The 20,424-nt window shown below is 32.2% G+C and overlaps 1 protein-coding gene across 1 annotated transcript; it reads right to left on the reverse strand.

Annotated features, from left to right (window-relative positions):
• Positions 1-6,870: 6,870 nt before the first annotated feature.
• On the reverse strand, positions 6,871-10,821 carry LOC124921937 (E3 ubiquitin-protein ligase PRT1-like). Its single transcript, XM_047462644.1, has 8 exons — positions 10,446-10,821; positions 10,261-10,289; positions 9,998-10,177; positions 9,824-9,909; positions 9,534-9,714; positions 9,199-9,405; positions 7,856-7,977; positions 6,871-7,609 (listed from the first exon to the last, which is right to left on the reverse strand). The coding sequence occupies exons 1-8, from the start codon at positions 10,514-10,516 to the stop codon at positions 7,181-7,183; spliced, it is 1,305 nt and encodes a 434-aa protein (XP_047318600.1). The 5' UTR covers positions 10,517-10,821; the 3' UTR covers positions 6,871-7,180.
• Between the last annotated feature and the right edge of the window lie 9,603 nt (positions 10,822-20,424).

Genomic DNA, 20,424 nt, shown 5'->3' on the forward strand with positions numbered 1-20,424 from the left:
AAACTTGACATCATGTTGGGCTTGAGTCACTCGATTGTCTTGGCTAGTTAGAAAATTGTCTTGATTAGTATGAGGAGTCGTCGCAGAAGGGACATGGCTAGATTCATGAGTAGTAGACTAAGAGATGTCTTGGTTAGATTCATCAATAAATGACCTCCCGGTCCTCTTGGCTAGTGTGATTTTAAGTGGTCTTCTCCTTTTGGGTGCCGGTTTGTGAGTCATTTCATCTTTGGGAGTATTGTCATCTTCATTCTTTCTCTTTCTACCATCCACTTCAAATAATTCATCATAAATGTAACCTCTCATATCTTCAAAATCTTCCCCACAATAGTTTCTCTTCTCCTCCTCAAACTCATCAATCTTGTTAAACACATTGCACTTCAGGAGGCTAGTGGATACCTCCTAGGTAGTGTTGGTGTTGCTCCTAGAGGCTGTATAGTGCAATATCATTGGGCATATAGGCTGTTCCTCGATCATATCCGCAAACTTGGGGCAAATGTCTTGATAACCTCATAGGTCCAAACTTGAAAGGCTATTGCGAACCCACTAATATTATAAGAGACATCACGGTTCCCCTTGCAAGTTTCTCTTTTGGCCAGATATACCTCCCGAAGATGTTTCATGTCTTTGTCAATACCCTTCAGGGTTGAACTGAAGGACACATTTCTCCATGTAAATTGAAGGAATATGTCAATGTCCTCCACCATGCTGGAGATTTTCAAATTTACCCTCCTCCTATTATCAGATCCAAAAAGACATTGATAAATCAGGTTTATGAGCCCTATCTTCCATGCATCCTCCTTATCACAGCATTGGAGGAAACTTGTTTGAACCTCATTAACTCTAATAATCATTTTGCCCCAAAATATTTGCGGAATAGGGGTGGAAATTCTTCAACGTGCCAGTTTTCAACCACAGGAAATCTTCCAAAGTTAAGGTCTGTCACCAAGGCATATTCCTTCATGCCCTAGTAGAGCTCTTGACCATTGACCAGGAAACTTATTCCCTTCAAATTGGAGCTACTTTTCCTTATCAGCATCTGATGGATTATTGTTCCTAAGGAAATTATAGTCAGGGCTTTCAATATATGCTAGAATTGAGTCTACAAAACCCTATCCATAAGACCAAGGTTATTAAACGTGTCCTTAATCTTTAACAAGCAGGTGCAAGTGGATTTCCATGAAACACGGCCAGGAAAGTTCTCAATAACGGATTTGGTTTTGGTTTTGCTTTTGGTTGGTGCCATCTGCAAAGAAATATTATGTTAGACTAATGAAAGCAAATACCACTTCTTTATAGAAGCAAATAATATATTATTCGTCTACGACATATGCATCCGTCGTAGGCGAAAATGCATCTGTCGTAGGCAACGATGCATCTGTCGTAGGCAAAGATGCATTTTCGCTTGCGACAGATGCATATTCCACCGTAAAACCATTCAGCCACCCCCTAAAACCCTAAACCTAAACTTAACGATAAAACCATAAATCATTCTTCCATTTCAGCATGCATGCAAGGAAAACGACGGAAAAACAGGAAAAACTCACCTGAAATGATGAAGGTGTTCCGGCGTTGCCTCAGGGAGTTGATCGATCGACTTCCTTCGTCTTCGTTTCGTTGGTTCGCTTGGATGGTCGGGGGAGAAGAAGAGAGAATACCAAAGGTCGAGGGTCGGGGGGAGAAAGGGGAAAATGAAATGAGGAGAGGGAGAGAAAACGAAAAATAACCGGCCACATTTTTATTTGAAGGGTATAAATGTCTTTTGCCCATTGCAAAAGGTTATATTTGCAAAAATTAGTTTACCTATATTAATTTTGGAAATAACCCTCGTCAAATTTCCCTAAATGGGGGTGTTTGTAACTCCTAAGAAAATCTTCAATTACTTTAATTTTTTTATTATTTTATGTGACTAACCTACTTGATTTTCTATGAATGCATGATTGGTGTTTGATACTTTATGTATGCTTGCATAGAAACATTCGCTAACATTAATTAAACATCAAACATGCATCTATAATATTAAAGAATCAAAATAGTTATAGAAGCATGTTCGTTAGAAAAATTTTTAAAAATTTAAAAAGTTGAAGACTTTTTAGGAGCTAGAAGCACCCATTTTTATTACATACAAATGTGTATTGATTTGGAGATCTTGTCTTCAAATCACAAGAGTCAATCAAAACAAATCTCTTATTTGAATTTAGACTTTTTGAATATGATTAAATTGAATAAATTTATAAGAACGAAAAGTTAAATAATCACCCAGACATACAATAATTTAATCAATTTTAATACATCGAAACTAGAAACATTTAATAATTCGAAAATGTCAATAAAGTATTTCATTAAATTGAACTTACAAAAGATTAATTGAATAAGAAAAGATTCTTTCAGCATTCATGATATCCTTGTAAGTAAACTGACTAAATTTGAGAGCAAACTGTTAAGGCATGAATTATAACTTAGCTTTCTGAGTTTTTATTTCAAGAATTGAGTTCTTAATCGCTGTGACCGAGTGGGGAATTTTATAATCAAAGGGCAGCGGAAGAATTTTGTAGTAGAAAATTTGAGATGAGGGGAAAAGAAGAATCAAGGGTGAGAAATGAATATTGTTGGTCTATACCAAACAGTCCAAAACAAAGGTTCAAAACCTAAAATAAAATAGAGGTGAAGAACTTTCACAAGAGATTTCAAATATTCATTATTCCATAGGTCCTTGGGAGAGGGATCAGCCTTATATAGATGTTGTCTTACCCCTGAATATTCAGTTACAACAACTAACAGAATTTGGTTTGAAAAAACAGAACAGAAATACAAAACAGAATATAAAAATAAAAAATAGAAATTAGCCCAAGTGCTGAATTGGACCGATGGAGGGTGCTGGAATTATATTTGTAACGCAGACTTTATTTCTAGACCGTAACACAAACTTTGTGATTTTACTTAGAAAAATCAAAAGGGAAGTTTTAGGATTTTTTTATAGGGTTTTGGGTATGAGAATGTGTGTCAATCTGTAAAAGAAGTGTCTGGCTTTAGAAGAACAAGTTTTATAAAGTCGAGAATTTTTTTCTTTCATATTTTATTTGTCTCTTAACCTTGAGCCCTATTTATAACACCAACCGTTTGTAGAAACTTTTACAGGGTCAATGTAATTTTGTCCTCTTTTTTTCAAATTATAAGGTAGCAAATAAAATTCAAGAATTTTTATTTTAAGATACTAAAATGTAGTAAATGAAAGTTAAGAAAATTTATTGATATCATCTCAATCTAGTTTATTTATATATTTAATTTTATTTAAAAATAGTTCAAATTTTAATTATTTTGAAAAATAAAATGTAGGGGTAATATATGGGTGTCTAAATATTTAATTTTTATGGTTAATATTATATTATTACTTTTTAATTTTTTATAATTACGTATAATTTTAATTAATATATATAATTCAAATATATATATATATATTAAATTAAATTTATGAGTTATTTATTTATTTTTTAAATAGTGAATTGATTTTATTTACGTTTTTAATATATAAGTGAACAGTTAAAATAAAATAAATATATATTTAAAATAATATGTAAATATAGAGAAAGAATTAGGAGAAAGAATTAGAGGGAAGAAACGAGGGTAAATCAATTTGATTGGCTAAAAAAATAAAATAATTTACCTATCTTTTATATTTTATTTGTACTTTCTTTCAACCAATTAAGTGATGACATATCGTTCTTTTTCCCAAATTATTTCTTTCCATCCCTCTTCATAAATATATTTGAATTATATATATATATATATATATATATATATATATATATATATATATTAAAATGATGAATTATATATAATTTTTTCTCAATGATCATGTGCCTTGCTACCTAAACTAGAGGCAACACTAAACATAGGGGTCTAATTAAAATTTTATACCACATATTAGAATTTGTGAAACAGTTTGTTATTTGTGTACTTTTTCTTAAATATTTTTAGGCTGAGTTGTTTTCTTTGTTTTTAGAAAACGATGGTGAGAAGTTGAAACATGAGTTCAAAGTTTGTAATTTGTAATGCAACACTTCACACTCAAGTTATTTGGACATCTTGAAATTTTATTTTACTTTCTTATTTATATATTTGATGACAACTTTCTCTTTTATTAATGTTGAGATATGCTTAATTTATTGAATATTATTTAATTTTTCTTGGAGACTCGAATCTTACTAAATTATTAGAACTAATATTGTCAAAAATATTATTATTATTGCAAAGATTGACATGAAAAAATATTTATAACATGCATTCATATGTTGTTTGAATTTTGAATAGAAATATGAAGAAAATAAGTTCAATTTTTTTATTATGCACATTTGATAGAACCCAATGTTATGTAAAGAGACACTTTTTATTTTTATTTTTAGTTTATTTTACAAAATTAACTCTTTAAATTATTGTAGTAAGGATATAGCTTTGTGAAATAATATTGATGTGATGTAGACTCAAACTTAAAAGAATAAAATATAATGGATTCTTAAACTATGTTGATCAAAAAATTCCTTTTATAATTGGTAGAAAAGTTTTTAACTGTAACTAATTTCTTAAAAGAAAGAATACTGGGTTGGGAAGACTGGGTTGGGTGGAGCATACTTAAAAAGCGTTTTCTATTATTATTCCATTTAACTAGAGAGATAAAATGTACCTCGGGTAAAACCTTCGATCAGTTAGTTGGAATCTTGGTCTTAGGTATCCGAGTATAAAGACCCTACATAGACGTAATTTATAAATGGTTAATTTTATATCTTTAATTTAAGTAATTGAGTTCCCTTTCTTATCTCTCTCATGTAAGGCAAATGCAAAACCTTTGCATTTGGTCTTTGATAACAAATCTCTTATTTTATACTGACGTCTGAGTTCAAAAAGGAGTGCTTTCAATATAAGATTCTAAAGCCCGTCTCGGTCCCTCGGTGACCGGAAAAATAACTCTAGTATGAATAAGAATGACAATACCTCTAGCTCTGGCAAGTGAAAGTCTTTTTTTATGAAAAAAAAGTAAGAAGACGACCTTTCTATTAGGAGCTATAAGCGCCTAAGCTGCTCTTAGCTAGGATCTATAGAGAAGCTCTTTTTGTCTCACTCTCTTTAGTGGAAGAATTTTCTATTGATGTGTAGGATTATTCTCCATTACACTCCTTTATTATAGGGAGATCTTTTAAAGTTGTCACATCTTCAAAATCAATTTATTTTTGCTAGTTTTTTTCCTAAGATAATCTGCTCTCATATAATATAATATTGCTTTTACGTCGTTGATCCTGTCTAATACATTCTTAAAAGAAATTTTGTTCTTAAATCTTGGAAATTGTTTTTTCTTTTAAATTATATATGAATGTGTCCTCTAGTTAATTATTTGTACAAATTTACGGGTCTATTATAGTTATATAGACACGGTTAAATATTTCATCTTCCTTGATGATCACAAGAGAAAGAGAAGGGGAGTGAGTCATTTTTTACATTACAGATATCATTTTATTTAGAAAACTCATTTCCACAATTGATATAAGAACAATTATATGAATATTATTGAAGATGCATTTATATGATTATATAATATTACGAACTCAAATGGAATGACCTTTGAGTTTGAGCACCTATGTCTAACAAATGGTTATGAACATAACATTGGTCTCATCGTGTAGGCTTCGACGCGCATCATCTTACGTCAAGGCTATGGAGCAACTCGGTGGGGGTATGTAATACCTATTCATGAGCACCCCTATACTCCGGAAAAGAAGACTGATGACCAATTTGGTGAGAAGGGAGCATCATAGGTTCCCTATGAGGAATGGTTATGAACATAACATTGGTCTCATCGTGTAGGCTTCGACGCACATCATCTTACGTCAAGGCTATGGAGCAACTCGGTGGGGGTATGTAATACCTATTCATGAGCGCCCCTATACTACGGAAAAGAAGACAGATAACCAATTTGGTGAGAAGGGAGCATCATAGGTTCCCTATGAGGAATGGTTATGAACATAACATTGGTCTCATCGTGTAGGCTTCGACGCGCATCATCTTACGTCAAGGCTATGGAGCAACTCGGTGGGGGTATGTAATACCTATTCATGAGCACCCCTATACTCCGGAAAAGAAGATTGATGACCATTTTGGTGAGAAGGGAGCATCATAGGTTCCCTATGAGGAGGCCCTTCCATTTTGATTTTTGCACTTTTCAAGGAGGATCCACCTTCCCTGTTCAACAAAATGGAGACTGATACTCTTGTTTGTGGTGCATGGACATTCCAAAGAAAGGTCTGCATCTGGCCCGGTAATACCTGATGAAAATGAGCAATCTAATCTATCCGAGATAAACATTGGGAGGAATCCAGAGAAGTCGTATGCACACAAAACTCTTATGAAATGAGCAATCTAATCTATCCGAGATAAATATTGGGAGGAATCCAGAGAAGTCGTATGCACACAAAACTCTTACTTATGACGATGCAGCATTTTATCACAACATATAGTACAATATCTAACCATGTTGGAGCACATGCAAGTGAAGTAACCGAGAAATGAATCAAACTTCATGTTGATTTCACATATTTTGAGCCAGAAACCTGTTTTTGTAGTAAAGAAATTGGAACACAAACCCCTAAGCCCAGATAGTATTCAAGAGGAAGTAGAGATGATTGCACTTAATAAACACCAAGATTTGGAGTAGGAATGCAGTAAATACACTAGATTTATAGTGGTTTAAAGAGAATTCCTACCTCCATTTTGCCAAGGCAGGGACTTAGCTTTTAGAAATGCAGTAAATGTTGAAGTTAGACTTTGCCCAAAACTAATGAGAGATGACCAACTAAAAAAGGAACAAAGCTTAAGAAGAGGTGAAAGAAACAGGTTTTATCATTCATGAAAATAGGGTATGTCAAAGGTTTGATTAACAACATATCAATCAAAATCTGTTGAACCAAAGCAAGATGGTTTTCTTTCCAGGGTTAGTATTTAATTTCACATAATACTGGAATAAGCAGCATGTACATGTAGATAAAATGACATATTATGAAATCTTTTGAAGCAGAAGAAGAGACATTATGAAAAGTTTTTCTTTAGGCATACATATATACCTACTACCCCCATCACACCACCCTCCCTAAAGAAAGAAGGGAGTTTAAAACCCAAATAGATCATGGACCTCTCATGTGGTATTATTCAAGGCAACATCATTTTCACTATCTTCGGCAGTAGTAGAAGTAGAAGGTGGTGTACTACTAGTGCTAGTACTAGGACTAGTACTAGTACTGAGATTGGTGGTGGTCTGGTCCTCCTGCTGGCTAAGTTGGAGTATACTAGAGATATTGGTTTCATCTTGGTCATCTGTTGCAGAAGTGATACCAGATAAAAGGAAGGGGAGTAAGCGATCTTGAGTCTGGCCCCTTAGCATTCTTGACAGAAATATACGAAAATGGTTTGAATCCCAGAGTTCAAATTTGTGTTCTGGGGTGTGTTGCTGATTAAAACGCCCAGGGACCTTTGAATGACTGTTGTAGCACTGCCCACACAGGTCGAAACCTATCTCTTCCTTGCAATCCATGCATCTGTATCTATCTCCAACTATTGGGAACATCTGTAAGTCCATGTAACTTGTTGTTATCATTATTATACTATTATAAATACTTCTTGTTTCGAATAACTGTCGCTGAAAACATGACAAAAAAAGAAATTTGCGGTTTCTAGCAATAAACTGATAATAATAATGCTCCACAAAACACTTCTCCTTTTATATTTCCTTTCATGCCAAGACTAATGATTTTATATAAAGACAATCTAGGTGTCCTATTAGTGAAAATAAACACACAAACCACATTCTTACCCCACAAATGTCGCAACCAACTCCAGTATGTAAATGTGCGCCTTTATCACCCCAACATGGTTGAAGATTTTCTTCCTTAGGTGATGAGAGCTGAACGCCGTTTTCAACGGATGTGGTGGAGCCTGAAAGTAACAAGATTGCTTTGTGAACCAACAGATCAAACAAACACTAAGCATCTTCCCAGGTGGTTACAGAAGAGAAACAAAATGTAAGAATGCTACAAACAATAATGTTTTCCTTTTTAAATGATATAGTTTGAACTAAATGAGTGGTCACAAAGACTTCTAATAAATACAAACAATATTTGTACAGATCGTTGAATATGCAACATAAATGTTGTTTATTGAAAAACTGTAATAAGTAGAAAGGGATGAGATAGGAGAATGCAAGAGGAGATGAGAACTAGTCCTTAGATGAGAAACATGGAGAGTCTCCATTGCCAATATGAGTTTTACACTTTGAATATTCATTCATAATTCTAACCTAACTATTTTCTACCTCAACTATACTCACTCTCTAATATCTTAGTGAGCCTACAATATTGTTATGTTTTATTTATATTCCCTAATGCCAATGAGCCATTTGATGTAATTATTATATTTATTATATGTTATTTGGGTTTGAGTTGTAAGTTCACTTAGATATTAAAGTGTGGGTATATATGTGGTTAGATTATGTTGAAATGGTAGTTAAAAGACACTCTTATCTCTTATCTATGCTATGGAGATTTTCTACAAGCTTCTCGTAACACACTCTTCAACATTCAAGGCACTTCTGAAATAAGAAAATGAAAATATTGTTTATGGAGATTATGCATAACATGGTCACACATCCAGTATTAAGCTTTTAGATGTTTGATATATAATACAGCCAAAATATTATTGATGGGCAATTATTCTAAATTCTGTTTCAATATAGCGTTGGAGTAGGCAAATGAACTTATTTATAAAGATTTACTGAATTAGAAAATTTAGGTGTATTAAGTATTTAATAAAACAAACTATGTTGGTAAGATTATATGTATAAGGATTAAAACATCCATTGTGTGATCAAGTTACCATTATCAGGCTAGTCCTTTTCATATATATATGGGGATAAATTGAGGAATTGATTTAAGATTGTTATAGACAATGTTCTTTGAAGGATTTGTTCCTGAAAAGCTATAGCTTATTCGTCAGCTATAACTCATTGTTCCTTTTTCCACGTTAGGAATCTGCTTTCTAAAGAAGCTAGAGTCAGCAAGTTATTAAATACAGTTCGTTGTGGTGAAGAATCTGAAGATTATAATTTTCACAAATCAAGATAAAAGTGATGGAGAGGATATCAAAGACAAGGAGACATACATGTCACTGGATTCTCATGCTGCATTTGTGCTTGCTTGAGTAGAACCGCCTGTTTCCTGGTTGCATATTCCTTTGGGAAGTGTTCCACCAAGAAATTATCAAAGGCCAAACATACTTTTGGGAATCCCCTGGGATCTATCCTTTGACAAACATGACAAACTGCCCCAACTGCCTCATTGGCTGGTGCAATGCAACTTGTGCAGAATACTAATGTCACCAGAGGTGAGGGGCGGGAGATAGAAAAAAGAGCAATGTGAATTTACAATTAACAAACATTAGAACCAATAACATAATAGATAAAGCAACGGAGCTTCAGTAACATTAAAAAAAAATACCATGGCCACAGTTAAGGACAGCAGGATGAAATAGCAGTTGATTGCATGCAGCACACAACACATCATTCACAGTAATCTTTTGATTTGTTTCAGATAAATTGCTTTCTTTCATGTCTACGGCATTTATGCCTCCTCCAACAATGCCAAATGTTCTATTCAGCAGCGTATTCTTATTATCAACCTAAAGAAAAATAAATAATCAACTTATCCCAAGGTCTTAATTCTGAATTACAAAGGTTTGCAAGCACGAGTAATGCATAAATGTTTATGGAAGATTATCCTTGACAAACCTTGTCATTCAGATTGTCACCAATCAGAGATGCCTGTTGGCCAGGATAGAAACTAGGAGAAGAACAACCTTTAACTTCTTCCTCGACTGGACCAACACGAGATATCAGAAACTATATGCATAAACAACGAATACAAGAGGCAAGCAAGAAATGTGACTGACCAACAGAACTCACCTAAAATCTGAGATTCCCTTCTCTTATAAGTTTCTGGATAAGCTTTGACAAGCAAAAAGTGAAGAACCTCACAGATGGCGGGAAAGTAATGATATTGATTCCTACATATGGGACACTGAGACTCTTGTAGCCCGTTCATGGATTGGTGGACACACCAGAAGCAAGACATGTGGCCACAAGCTGCAATTGTAGAAGAAAGATCAGTAAATGGATTGGACCCAAATCTAGATATTCACGACTTTGCAAGAAGAACAACAACTTACCCAGTACAACAGGTTTGAAGAGAAGATCTCTGCAGAAAAATAAAGAGGAAAAAGATCACTACAAAAAACTGTTATCTTTCTGGACTCATTGGATGAATCGGGAATATCCAAAAGTTAGATTAATTCTAATTCAAGCAAGAAATAAAGTAATGATTTTGACATGTATGAAGGGAAAAGAAGTGTACAGGCATATGCAACAGTAAAATTCCTCAGCAATTTGCTCCAAATTAGCTTCACCCGCCGATAGGGTTTCCATTGATCAAGCTTCTGAGTTCGTATCTCGGATAGATTGGTTGATTGAAAGAAAGAGGGAGAGAGAGAAGCAACAAGACTATGGATTTATTAGTGGGGTTGGAAAAGAAGAAACGTTACAGAGAAAAATGGTCAAATGATAGCGAAAAAGTGATGGGATTGAAACAGGAAATGGAAATGGAAATGAGTGGATGATGATGAGGAAGACGATGTATATATATATATATATATATACGAAGAATCTCGTCTATCACAATTGAGTAGAAAGAGGCATTTCCCTTGCCGCGGGCGAAGAATAACGCAGGTTGCGTATTACGGTATAATAGAAAATACAAGACTGAAAACCGTCTTCTTCCTTTCTTTACTTTTGTCCCTACTTCCAAAATATTAAAATATATGAATTTTTATTTTTACTTTTTTTAACTTGAATATACATATCAAAACTTTAAATTTTAAAATAATATAAACAAACTTTAAACAAGTAGATGAAGATTTATAATATCATCTATTAACTTTATTTCCTTTGGCTAAAAAATGAGACAAATACAAATTCAAGAAATGATCATGGATAAAATTAGAAGGTATAAATAGGAACGACAAACAATTCACCGAAAATTAAGAATATTATTCGGATTATAAAATCCTGAATAAAAAAATTTGATTTAACTAAAAAAATTATCACACCAAACAAAACACAACATCAACTCAAATCTGAGTAGTGAAAAAAACAAAATTTTAACTTATCTTGAAAGTTTTATTTTGTTAGAGATAGACTTAACTGCTTGAAATATATCTTTTCAAGTCCAAAAAGATATATTAGTTAAACGATGATGTAAGTAATGATGATGTAAGTAATGTTATTTTATTAGATATCAACCACTTAATCTGTTGTTCTATTTTTTTATTAGATATCAACGGCTTTATTTTGTTTATAAAAAATTACGTGATTGAGTTTTTTTTTATGAAATTATAAACCGCTATTGTTAACTATTATGTAGCTCGAGCATATAAGTCATGTTACACTATTAAATAACAAGTTTATCATTTTTTATTTGTAAAAATTTGTGGGTTTGAAAGATGTAATTTAAAAAATGACAGAGTTTTTATCTTTTATTTTTAAATATTGTAAACTGCTTTTTAACAATCATTTCTGATATCCAATTCTCATTTATGACGCCTTAAGTTGGAGTGGATGGTATGGCAATGGGTCATTCTATTTTCTTTAATTAAAAAAAAATCATTTATGATGGATAAATCATGTTTCGTGATGTTAACTTTTTATAGTAATATTATTGACGAATTTTAACATTTTGAACGACATGTATTATTATAATAATTAATAATATTAATTATGCAAATTTAGATTTACACAAATACACTCAAATTAGTTGAGTTTCTTTAATTTTATTTTAAAATATTTTAATTGATTCTCGACAACCTATTTAGTGTCTAATCGAGACAATTTTGCTTTGTTAATTATGTAACGTTGCGTATTTAAAATTAGTATAATATTAACGCTTTTAACCTTGCAACACAAGATCATTTTATTATTTTATTTAATTTTATTTTCCTTCGTTTTATTGAGTTGGTGTTGTATTTTGTTCAGTCTAGTATCTTGTTTAGTTGGATCGGATTTTTTATCCAAATTTTTTATAATTCAAAATTACTCTCAATTTTGGGTGGATCGTTTGCAGTTCATACCTCCAATTGTCTTGATGATGCTTTCTTGAGTATGTGGACATTCTCATTTTAGCATTAAAGATAATGAAATTGTCAGATCTTGAGTTGTTTCTCTTTTGTTCAATGGAAAGTTATCGAAACGAGTTTTTCATTTAGAAGCCCTCTTAAAGGTATCATCCCTTAATTTGTACGAATTTCTTATTATTGTAACTATATATATATATATATGTAGATGGTCAATTATCAAGTGTTAAAAAATTTAGCATTGTTTACCAATGATTTTACTAGTGAAAAAGTAACATTTAAAGACAGTTTCTATTGTCGTTAATGTATATTTTATGTCGTTAAACATATTTCCAGTAATAAAATCATTGTAGTCCACCATCGTTAAAAGTTCTGTCGTTAAAATAATTTTTACAGTTAAGAACGGTAAAATTACCTTAATTAATAGTCTCTAATTATATAGTTTGTAAAACCATAGTTAATACTCTCTAACTGCAGTTTCTAATAAAACTGAATTTAATAGCTATCCTATAAAAGTGGTAAAATTAACCCCAATTAAATAGTTGGCATAATAGTTTATTATAAAGACGCTAAAAATAGCGTCATTAAATAGTTGATTTATAAAGATAATAAAAATAATAATAGTTGACATATAAAGGCAAAAATACTGTAGGTAATAGTTAATTGGCAAGTAAAGGCCATAAAAATATAAAATTATAACTTATATTATTTTTGGGAAAAAATATAAGACTTTCAAAATAATATTTATATTTTATAAATAATACAATATTTTATATTTAAAAAAATTAAAAATATTATCTAAAAATATAATTATATCAAAATATCATTTAAGTATTCAAGTCATCCAAAATAAACACTTAGCATATGAATAAAAATAAATTATCATTTCCAAGATTTAAAACAACTTTTCTTAAGTTCATTATTGGGGTTTATAAAATAATAAGACAAAAAAATTATCAATCAATAACAAATTCCAATTCAACTATTACTAAATTAGTTAAAATAAATTTTATTAAAAAAATAGTCAAGAATATTATAGGAAGTCTCTAATGACTCTTGTATTTATAGGAATCTCAATCCATATTTGAGACCTTTGTGTGAGATGGTTCCACGATTATTTACAAAGGGAGTCTCTAATGCTAAGCTACAAAGGTTCTTAATTTCAACTTCGAGACCATGACAAACAAAAGGATTCAACACCCCAGCCAAAAATGCATCAGCTAAGGTAGGGGAAGTCCTTAGAGCAACCGAGAGCGAGGACTGTGGTGTATTTATGTTTATGTAAATGGAATACTTGACTGTTAACTTGGGTGTAGAGAAGGTGACCTCCGATGAAATGGAGTTTTTTAGACAGAAGATGGCGGTCAGGTTATTCCATCAAATTATCGAACCTTAGTATCTTGTATTGAATTTTGGATAGAACTTGAACTTAAAGTTACATGTAATGTTAAAATATTTGTAGTTTAATTTTGTGTGTGTATATTCTGGCTGATTCATTACATTGGATGATAATTTGAATGACTTCGCGTTTCGCTAGGTTTTTCGCGTTTCGCTAGGTACTTCGTGATACGCTAGGTACTTCGCGATACACTAAGTACTTCACGTTTCGCTAGGTACTTCGCGATACGCTAAGTACTTCACGTTTTTCTTTAAATCTATATTATAAGTTGATTTTTGTGTATATTCATGTTTTTAACATTTTTCTTTAAATGAAAAACATACCAAGATTCTTACCAAAGAATTGAACATGAACTTCAATGTACATAACATACCAAAGAATTAGAAGACACTTTCAATTGAAACTTCAAGCCTGCACTTCAGTGTAAAACCATTGTATGTGAAGAAACTTCAAGGCTGAATAACAGTAAGGAAAGATACTCAAACTAAACTAAATTGTGTATCCTTCCTTGCCTGCTATTCAGACTTGAAGGTATCCTTCAATGTACAACGTGTGTATGTGTAACTTTACCTCTATTTATAAAAACATAAATTTAAATTTAACTTTAACTTTGAACTTTAACTTTTAACTTTAACTTTAACTTTAACTTTTGACTTCGCGTTTCGCTAAGTATTGATCAGTACACATGATACAAGAAACATAATACAACTTATCCCAAACATACTATAACTTATCTCAAACATACTACACTGTTTTAGTTCAATTAACAAAGGAACACTACAACGTATCACCACAATCTTAAATGTTTGAACCTAAAGGCTCATATTGTTGAGATGATGACTCGTGCTGTTGAGATGATGACTCATGATGCTTAGATGATGATGCTCTTGCAGTAGATGGTGCATGCATAACTGTTTTGCATGTTACCCTATTATGTCATAGTCCAGCACATGAGTTGCATCGTCTCGGGACCTTACGGACTTCACATTGGGATGACCTACACTTTGTTTGTGGCCGCCCTTTCTTAACCTTAATAGGTGGTTTTAGACACACGCGTTCCTTGATAATTTCGGAAATATCTCAATCGTCTTCATCACCAGCAGGATAACATGTCTCTGCATATGCATTCATCCAAGATTCAGTTGTGTAATACCTGTCAGTATGGAAAATAAAATGATTAAACAATTGGTTAAATAGATTGAACATGTGAGCTAAATAATACCTTGAACAGAAGTCATAACAAACCAAATTGCGGTGACGGACAGCAGCCATTGCATGCGTACAAGGAAGACCGGAAACTTCAAATACTCTACAAGTGCAGTTCATGTCTTTCAAATTGACTTTAAAATGGGACTCATTGTCATGCACATAAAACTCGAATCGGTTAAACGATGATATTGTATAGAATATGGCCTTGTCGAATCCCTCACGTAATAACTTTTCATAAGTTGGAGATAAAACTTCTTGGTGGTTGGACGTTTTTTCTCTTCTATCATTAAATCAATGTTGTATTGTCAATCTTAAATACTCAGCCATTGCGGAAATGGGATACTTATTGGCTTCCCTACTTTGACTATTAAAACTCTCAGCATAATTGCTTGTGAGTTGATTATATCGCTTATCGGGGGAAATGCTCTACTCCATCTTTGGATTCCAATTTTTTCCAAATAGGCAGCAATCATTTGATCTTTAACCCTTATCTTGTCAAAAAAATCGGTTAAAGTTGGAGACTGTGTACGCACGAGAAGCCAAATCAAACTCCATATGACATTTATCCGTTTTGAATTTGGCCATAATATTCATCTTTATGTGATATGTGAACGCATTGTGGTCTGCTTCTGGAAAAACAGCACACAAGGCATTGGCAATGTGATCATCAACTAATTCAATTGCTTCTCTCAATTTTTGCATAAAATAAGTCCAAGAGTTATTATTCTCGGAATCAACAACGCCGAATGCGACAGGATATAGTTGCTCATTCACATCCAATGCAATAGCCACCAATAGTTGACCTCCCACTTTGTGCTTAAGAAAACTGACATCAACGCACAATACGGGACGGCAAAAGGCTTTGAAACCCCTAATTGAGAGGCCTAGGGACATGAACATATACTTGAAGTGGTCGAGCTCGTCTGTCTGGATGTCTGTTATGGTACCCGTATTATTTTTCTCCAACATGTAAAGGTATGATGGTAATTTTCCATAGGAATCCTCTATCGTTCCTCGCACCGCCATTAAAGCATTTTCCATTGCCCTCCATGCCTTATTATAAGTCAAATATATCCCATAAGTTGACTGCATGTCTTCAATTATTTTCTTAGGCAAGTGGTTATGGTGATGGTTCATGTACTTACTCTTCATGCATTGCCCAATAACCAATGCTGGTGTTTGCATTTTTTTCTCTGACCTCGACAAAACTGAGCATGAGTGTTGTTGGTCGAATTTCCGGATCTCAAACATCTCAGATAATTTACCTTTCACAGCACGCAATCTCCAGTTGCATGTCTCATCCAAACATTTCCCATACCAAAGATGTTTTTTGACTTCTCCACTTTGAATTCAAAATAATTAGTCATCGCATATTTATATAGCATCAGTTGTAGTTCTTTTTTATTTTCAAACAATGCACTGACTTCCAATACGATTTCAGTATGTCATCGCAAATGAGGGGTCTGTCGGTGATATGTCTGGCGGGTCTATCGGTGATATGTATGTCGGGTTTGTCGATGGTGTACCTAATGATGATCTCCTTGCACTAGATGGTGTACCCATTGATGATCTTCTTGTACTAGATGGTGTACCCATTGATGATCTTCTTGCACTAGTTGGTGTACCCATTAATGCTCTTCTTGCACTAGTTGGTGTAGTTATTGATGCTCTTGCACTAGTAGTAGCATGCAAGTCCTAAGTAAGTGGGATGTAAGGCAAAAAATTATCTCCGGCTTCATTTTGACTTTCAACAAAGACATCCGAGGGTACAACTTCTTGTACAATTTTTTGAGTAAGTGGTGGTGGTAGTATACTTTCTTGAGTTGGGTATGTAAGTAGTGGTATATTTTCTTTAGTAAATGGTGACTTCTCTACTACAGAGACACATAATGGTGACACACTTTGACCCAAAATCAAGCGTGATAAATATGTGTTCAAATCCTCATCTTCATCAATAACAATAGGTCTAGGATTTGTGATACGAGGAATATCATACTTGACTTGCAGCACTAAATCATATGTAGATTTCTGTACGTTAAGTCTATCATAGAGTTTATCAACTAATTCGGCATACCGAGTACTTTGGGATAAATCCAATGTTTTGATTGAAGAGGTATCAAAATACAATATACCATAAACATCAAATTTCCACTCTCCATTATAGAAACCAAAAACTTCGGCTGCAATAAAAAACATGATTTAGAAACAAGAAATGGATAATTAATACTGTGAAATGGAAGACCTTCGCGAAACGGGAAGTATCATCGGATAAACACTAAACAGTAGTGATTCGAAGATGCAGAAACCGAACAACAATAAACTTGAAGTATCATAGGATAAACCGTACCAAGTGGAACAGTGCTCGTGCTCGTCGTGGAGCTCATTGTCTGTATCGCCGCCGATCGCCGCTGCCGTAGCCGCCCCGTTTAGAGAGAAGGAGAAGAGTGGGAAGAGAGAGAAGGAGAAGAAAAGAAATGAAAAAAATGAGGCGAGGTTATATTAAATAGTAAGGGTATTCTGGACTTTTCACACATTTCCACTTCGCGAAACGCAAAGTCCCTTCGCGTGACGCAAAAATGGTATTTTCGTCCAAAAAAATTAAAGTGGTCGCCAGAGCAATATAAATTAGCAGGTGACTACGGAGACAAATACCTCAATCATTAGGGTCATTTCGTTAAATTTCCCGGTTATAAAGAGTTAAAATAGTGTAATTAAATAATTGATCTATAAAGGGGAAAAAAATTCTACACGCAATAGTTAATTGGCAATTAAAGGCGGTAAAAATATACAATTATAACTTATATTTTTTACGGAAAAAAAATATAAGACATTCAAAATAATATTTATATTATATTATTTTATATTAATTTTTTCTTAAAATATTATCTAAAAATATAATTACATCAAAATTATATCAATCATTCTTTTGGTCCTATAAAATATTAAGACAAAAAAATGTATATCAATCAATAACAAATTACAATTCAACCATTACTAAATTAGTTAAAATAAATTTTATTTAAAAAAATAGTCAAGAATATTATCTAAACAATAAAATATAAGTAATTATTAAACAATCAAAACATACTTAACATAATTTTCTAATCATTTAATAAACGCAATTCATATAAATAAATGTTCACAACTAAATAAAACAAAATTTTAATAGTGAATATACAAATTTTAAATTTATACACACTATGAATATTTACATTATGTACATTCTAAAAATAGCATTTTAAACCTAAAATAAATGATAATTTTATCATTAAATAAAGTTAATTTCAACATAAAACAAAATCATGTCTAAATCAAAAACTACTTTCAACCTAAAACAAATATCATTTTTAAACTTAAAACAAATATCATTATCACCCTAAAATAAAGGTCATCATCAGCCTAAAACAAGATTCATTTTCAACCTCCAAACGTCATTTTCAGCCTAAAAAATAGTTATTTTCAACAATATAAAAGACATATAATATACCATAATAGTTATTCAACCAAAGCCAAATATCATTTTTAATTTAAGACAAAGACTACAAAGTCATTAACATAAACAATTTATGTGAATAGTTAATCTAACATTGATTAAAATTGGAAGTCATTGCGGTGAGTGTCTCAATAGGCGATAAATAACTCAATAAATAATCTAGCTTATCTCGCATGCTTGATTGGTTAGTTTTCATAATCTCCATTTTTTTTCTCAAGATATGCATTTTGTTAAATATGTATTGTCTCGATCCCCTCATAGCATTAGACATTATACCTCCTTTCATGTGATTACATAACCATGTATCTTTGGCTCAAAACATTTCTCTGTTCTTTACGACGATCATAACATTGTATCCTTCAAAAAGTTATATTTATAACAAAAATCAAGTATCATAAAAAAAATTATAATACTTACGTATTATTCTTATATTTATAATACTTATATCCATGTTCGGATTTTTCAACTTTCTCATTTATCGTTATGAAACTCAAACAAATTCGTATTTGAAGTCAACCTAAAAAATTTATATATTTTTCATTAAAATTTTAATTTTGTAAATTTATCATATTATTTAACATTTAAATTTTCATTTATTTGTTTGGATTATTTAGATGTTATTTTGTATTATTACAAACTAATATCTTATTTGAATAAATGAGAATTAACATTTTATAATAAAAAAAAAATGTATCAAATGCAATGGAATTGGACGTGAAATAGCCCTAACTATTCCCAATAAAAAAAATCTTTTTTTCTAAAATCCCATATATCACATTGTATAAATAAAAATTATAAGTATATATATAATATTTTATTTATTTGCATGGTATTTTGTTTATAATCTAAATTGGTCTATCTTGACGAAGGATGAAATGAGTAGGGATGTAAATGAGCCGAGTCGAGCCGTATCATGCTCGAGCTCGGCTCGTCTAGTATATATTCGGGTTCGAGCTCGGCTCGAGCTAGTTTCGAGCTTTTACAATCGAGCTCGAGCTCGGCTCGTATGGATTTATTTGAGCTCACGAGTCGCTCGTGCTCGGCTCGTTTAAAGCTCGTTTAGAAAGCTCGTTTAAAGCTCGTTTAGAAAGCTCGTTAAGAGCTCGTTTATAAATTGAACAATGAAATGAATGCAACAATAAAATTATAATTATAAATATACTTTTCAAATGATAAGAGTAACAAATTAGTGGAAGTAAACCTTCAAAACTATAACACTAGCCAATAACATAATTACATAAAGCATTTTGCTTTAGTTTTAGAATACTTCTAAAAAGGCCATAACACAAAAATATTATCAAAAGTATTTTGCTATCATCCAATATGATAGAGCATTTTTCTTTAGTTGCAGTATACTTCAAAAAAGGTAAAAACACTGCATATGATGTTTACAATGAATACATTCAGCCTTTGTATTCCCGTCTATAAGTGTGATCACTTTAAAATCATCCCAAATTTTAGATGTACGCTTCCTTTTCTTCGTGTCATATGGGTTATTTTCATTTTCTATAACATTATCAAGTTCAGTCACCTTATCAGGTTCAGTCACCTCCTTGTTTTGAGAAGCTTCAGTGTTATTAATTTCATTTGGTTGAACTTGAACTTTTTTCATAGTTGGTGTTGTACTCAATTTCTGAAATACAGAGTATAGTATTGTAGAATATTCATTAGAATATTTTAATACACAACATAATCAACAGATTCCAAAAAAGAGAATTCTTCAAACTATCAAATAAAACCATTTCAATAGTTCTATAAAAGAGAATTAAAAAGAGAATTCTGAAAAAACACATTAGGTCTAGTTAACAAAACAAAAGACTAAAAAAACAGAAAGAATAAGTATGAAATCAACAAAACAAGGGTGTCTACTTTTTTAGTTTAAACATATAAAACAAATCACTGAGGTTTAATGCAAAAACAATTTCAGATAGAGACTTAAACCTAGAAAAACCTCTCAAGTTTGGGTGTTGCAGGTGGCCCGGATGAGCCTCTCACCAGTCACCAGTCACCACCTCTTTGTTGTCTAGCCTTAGGTTGAAACTCCCGGCATCTGAAACACTTTGAAACCTCACTAGCTAACCCTAACAAATATACTAATTAAGAAATA

The sequence above is a fragment of the Impatiens glandulifera genome, chromosome 1 (assembly GCF_907164915.1).
Source record: "Impatiens glandulifera chromosome 1, dImpGla2.1, whole genome shotgun sequence".
Classification (NCBI taxonomy): Eukaryota; Viridiplantae; Streptophyta; class Magnoliopsida; order Ericales; family Balsaminaceae; genus Impatiens; species Impatiens glandulifera.

Bases quoted from the DNA above. Each gene is read 5' to 3' on its own strand.
- LOC124921937 (XM_047462644.1), bottom strand. From the start codon at position 10,516: ATGGAAACCCTATCGGCGGGTGAAGCTAATTTGGAGCAAATTGCTGAG. The intron at 10,290-10,445 runs GTACACTTCTTT...ATTTTTCTGCAG, and splicing joins TTTTACTGTTGCATATGCCT to AGATCTTCTCTTCAAACCTG. The intron at 7,610-7,855 runs GTAAGAATGTGG...ATGGACTTACAG, and splicing joins TTGGTTGCGACATTTGTGGG to ATGTTCCCAATAGTTGGAGA.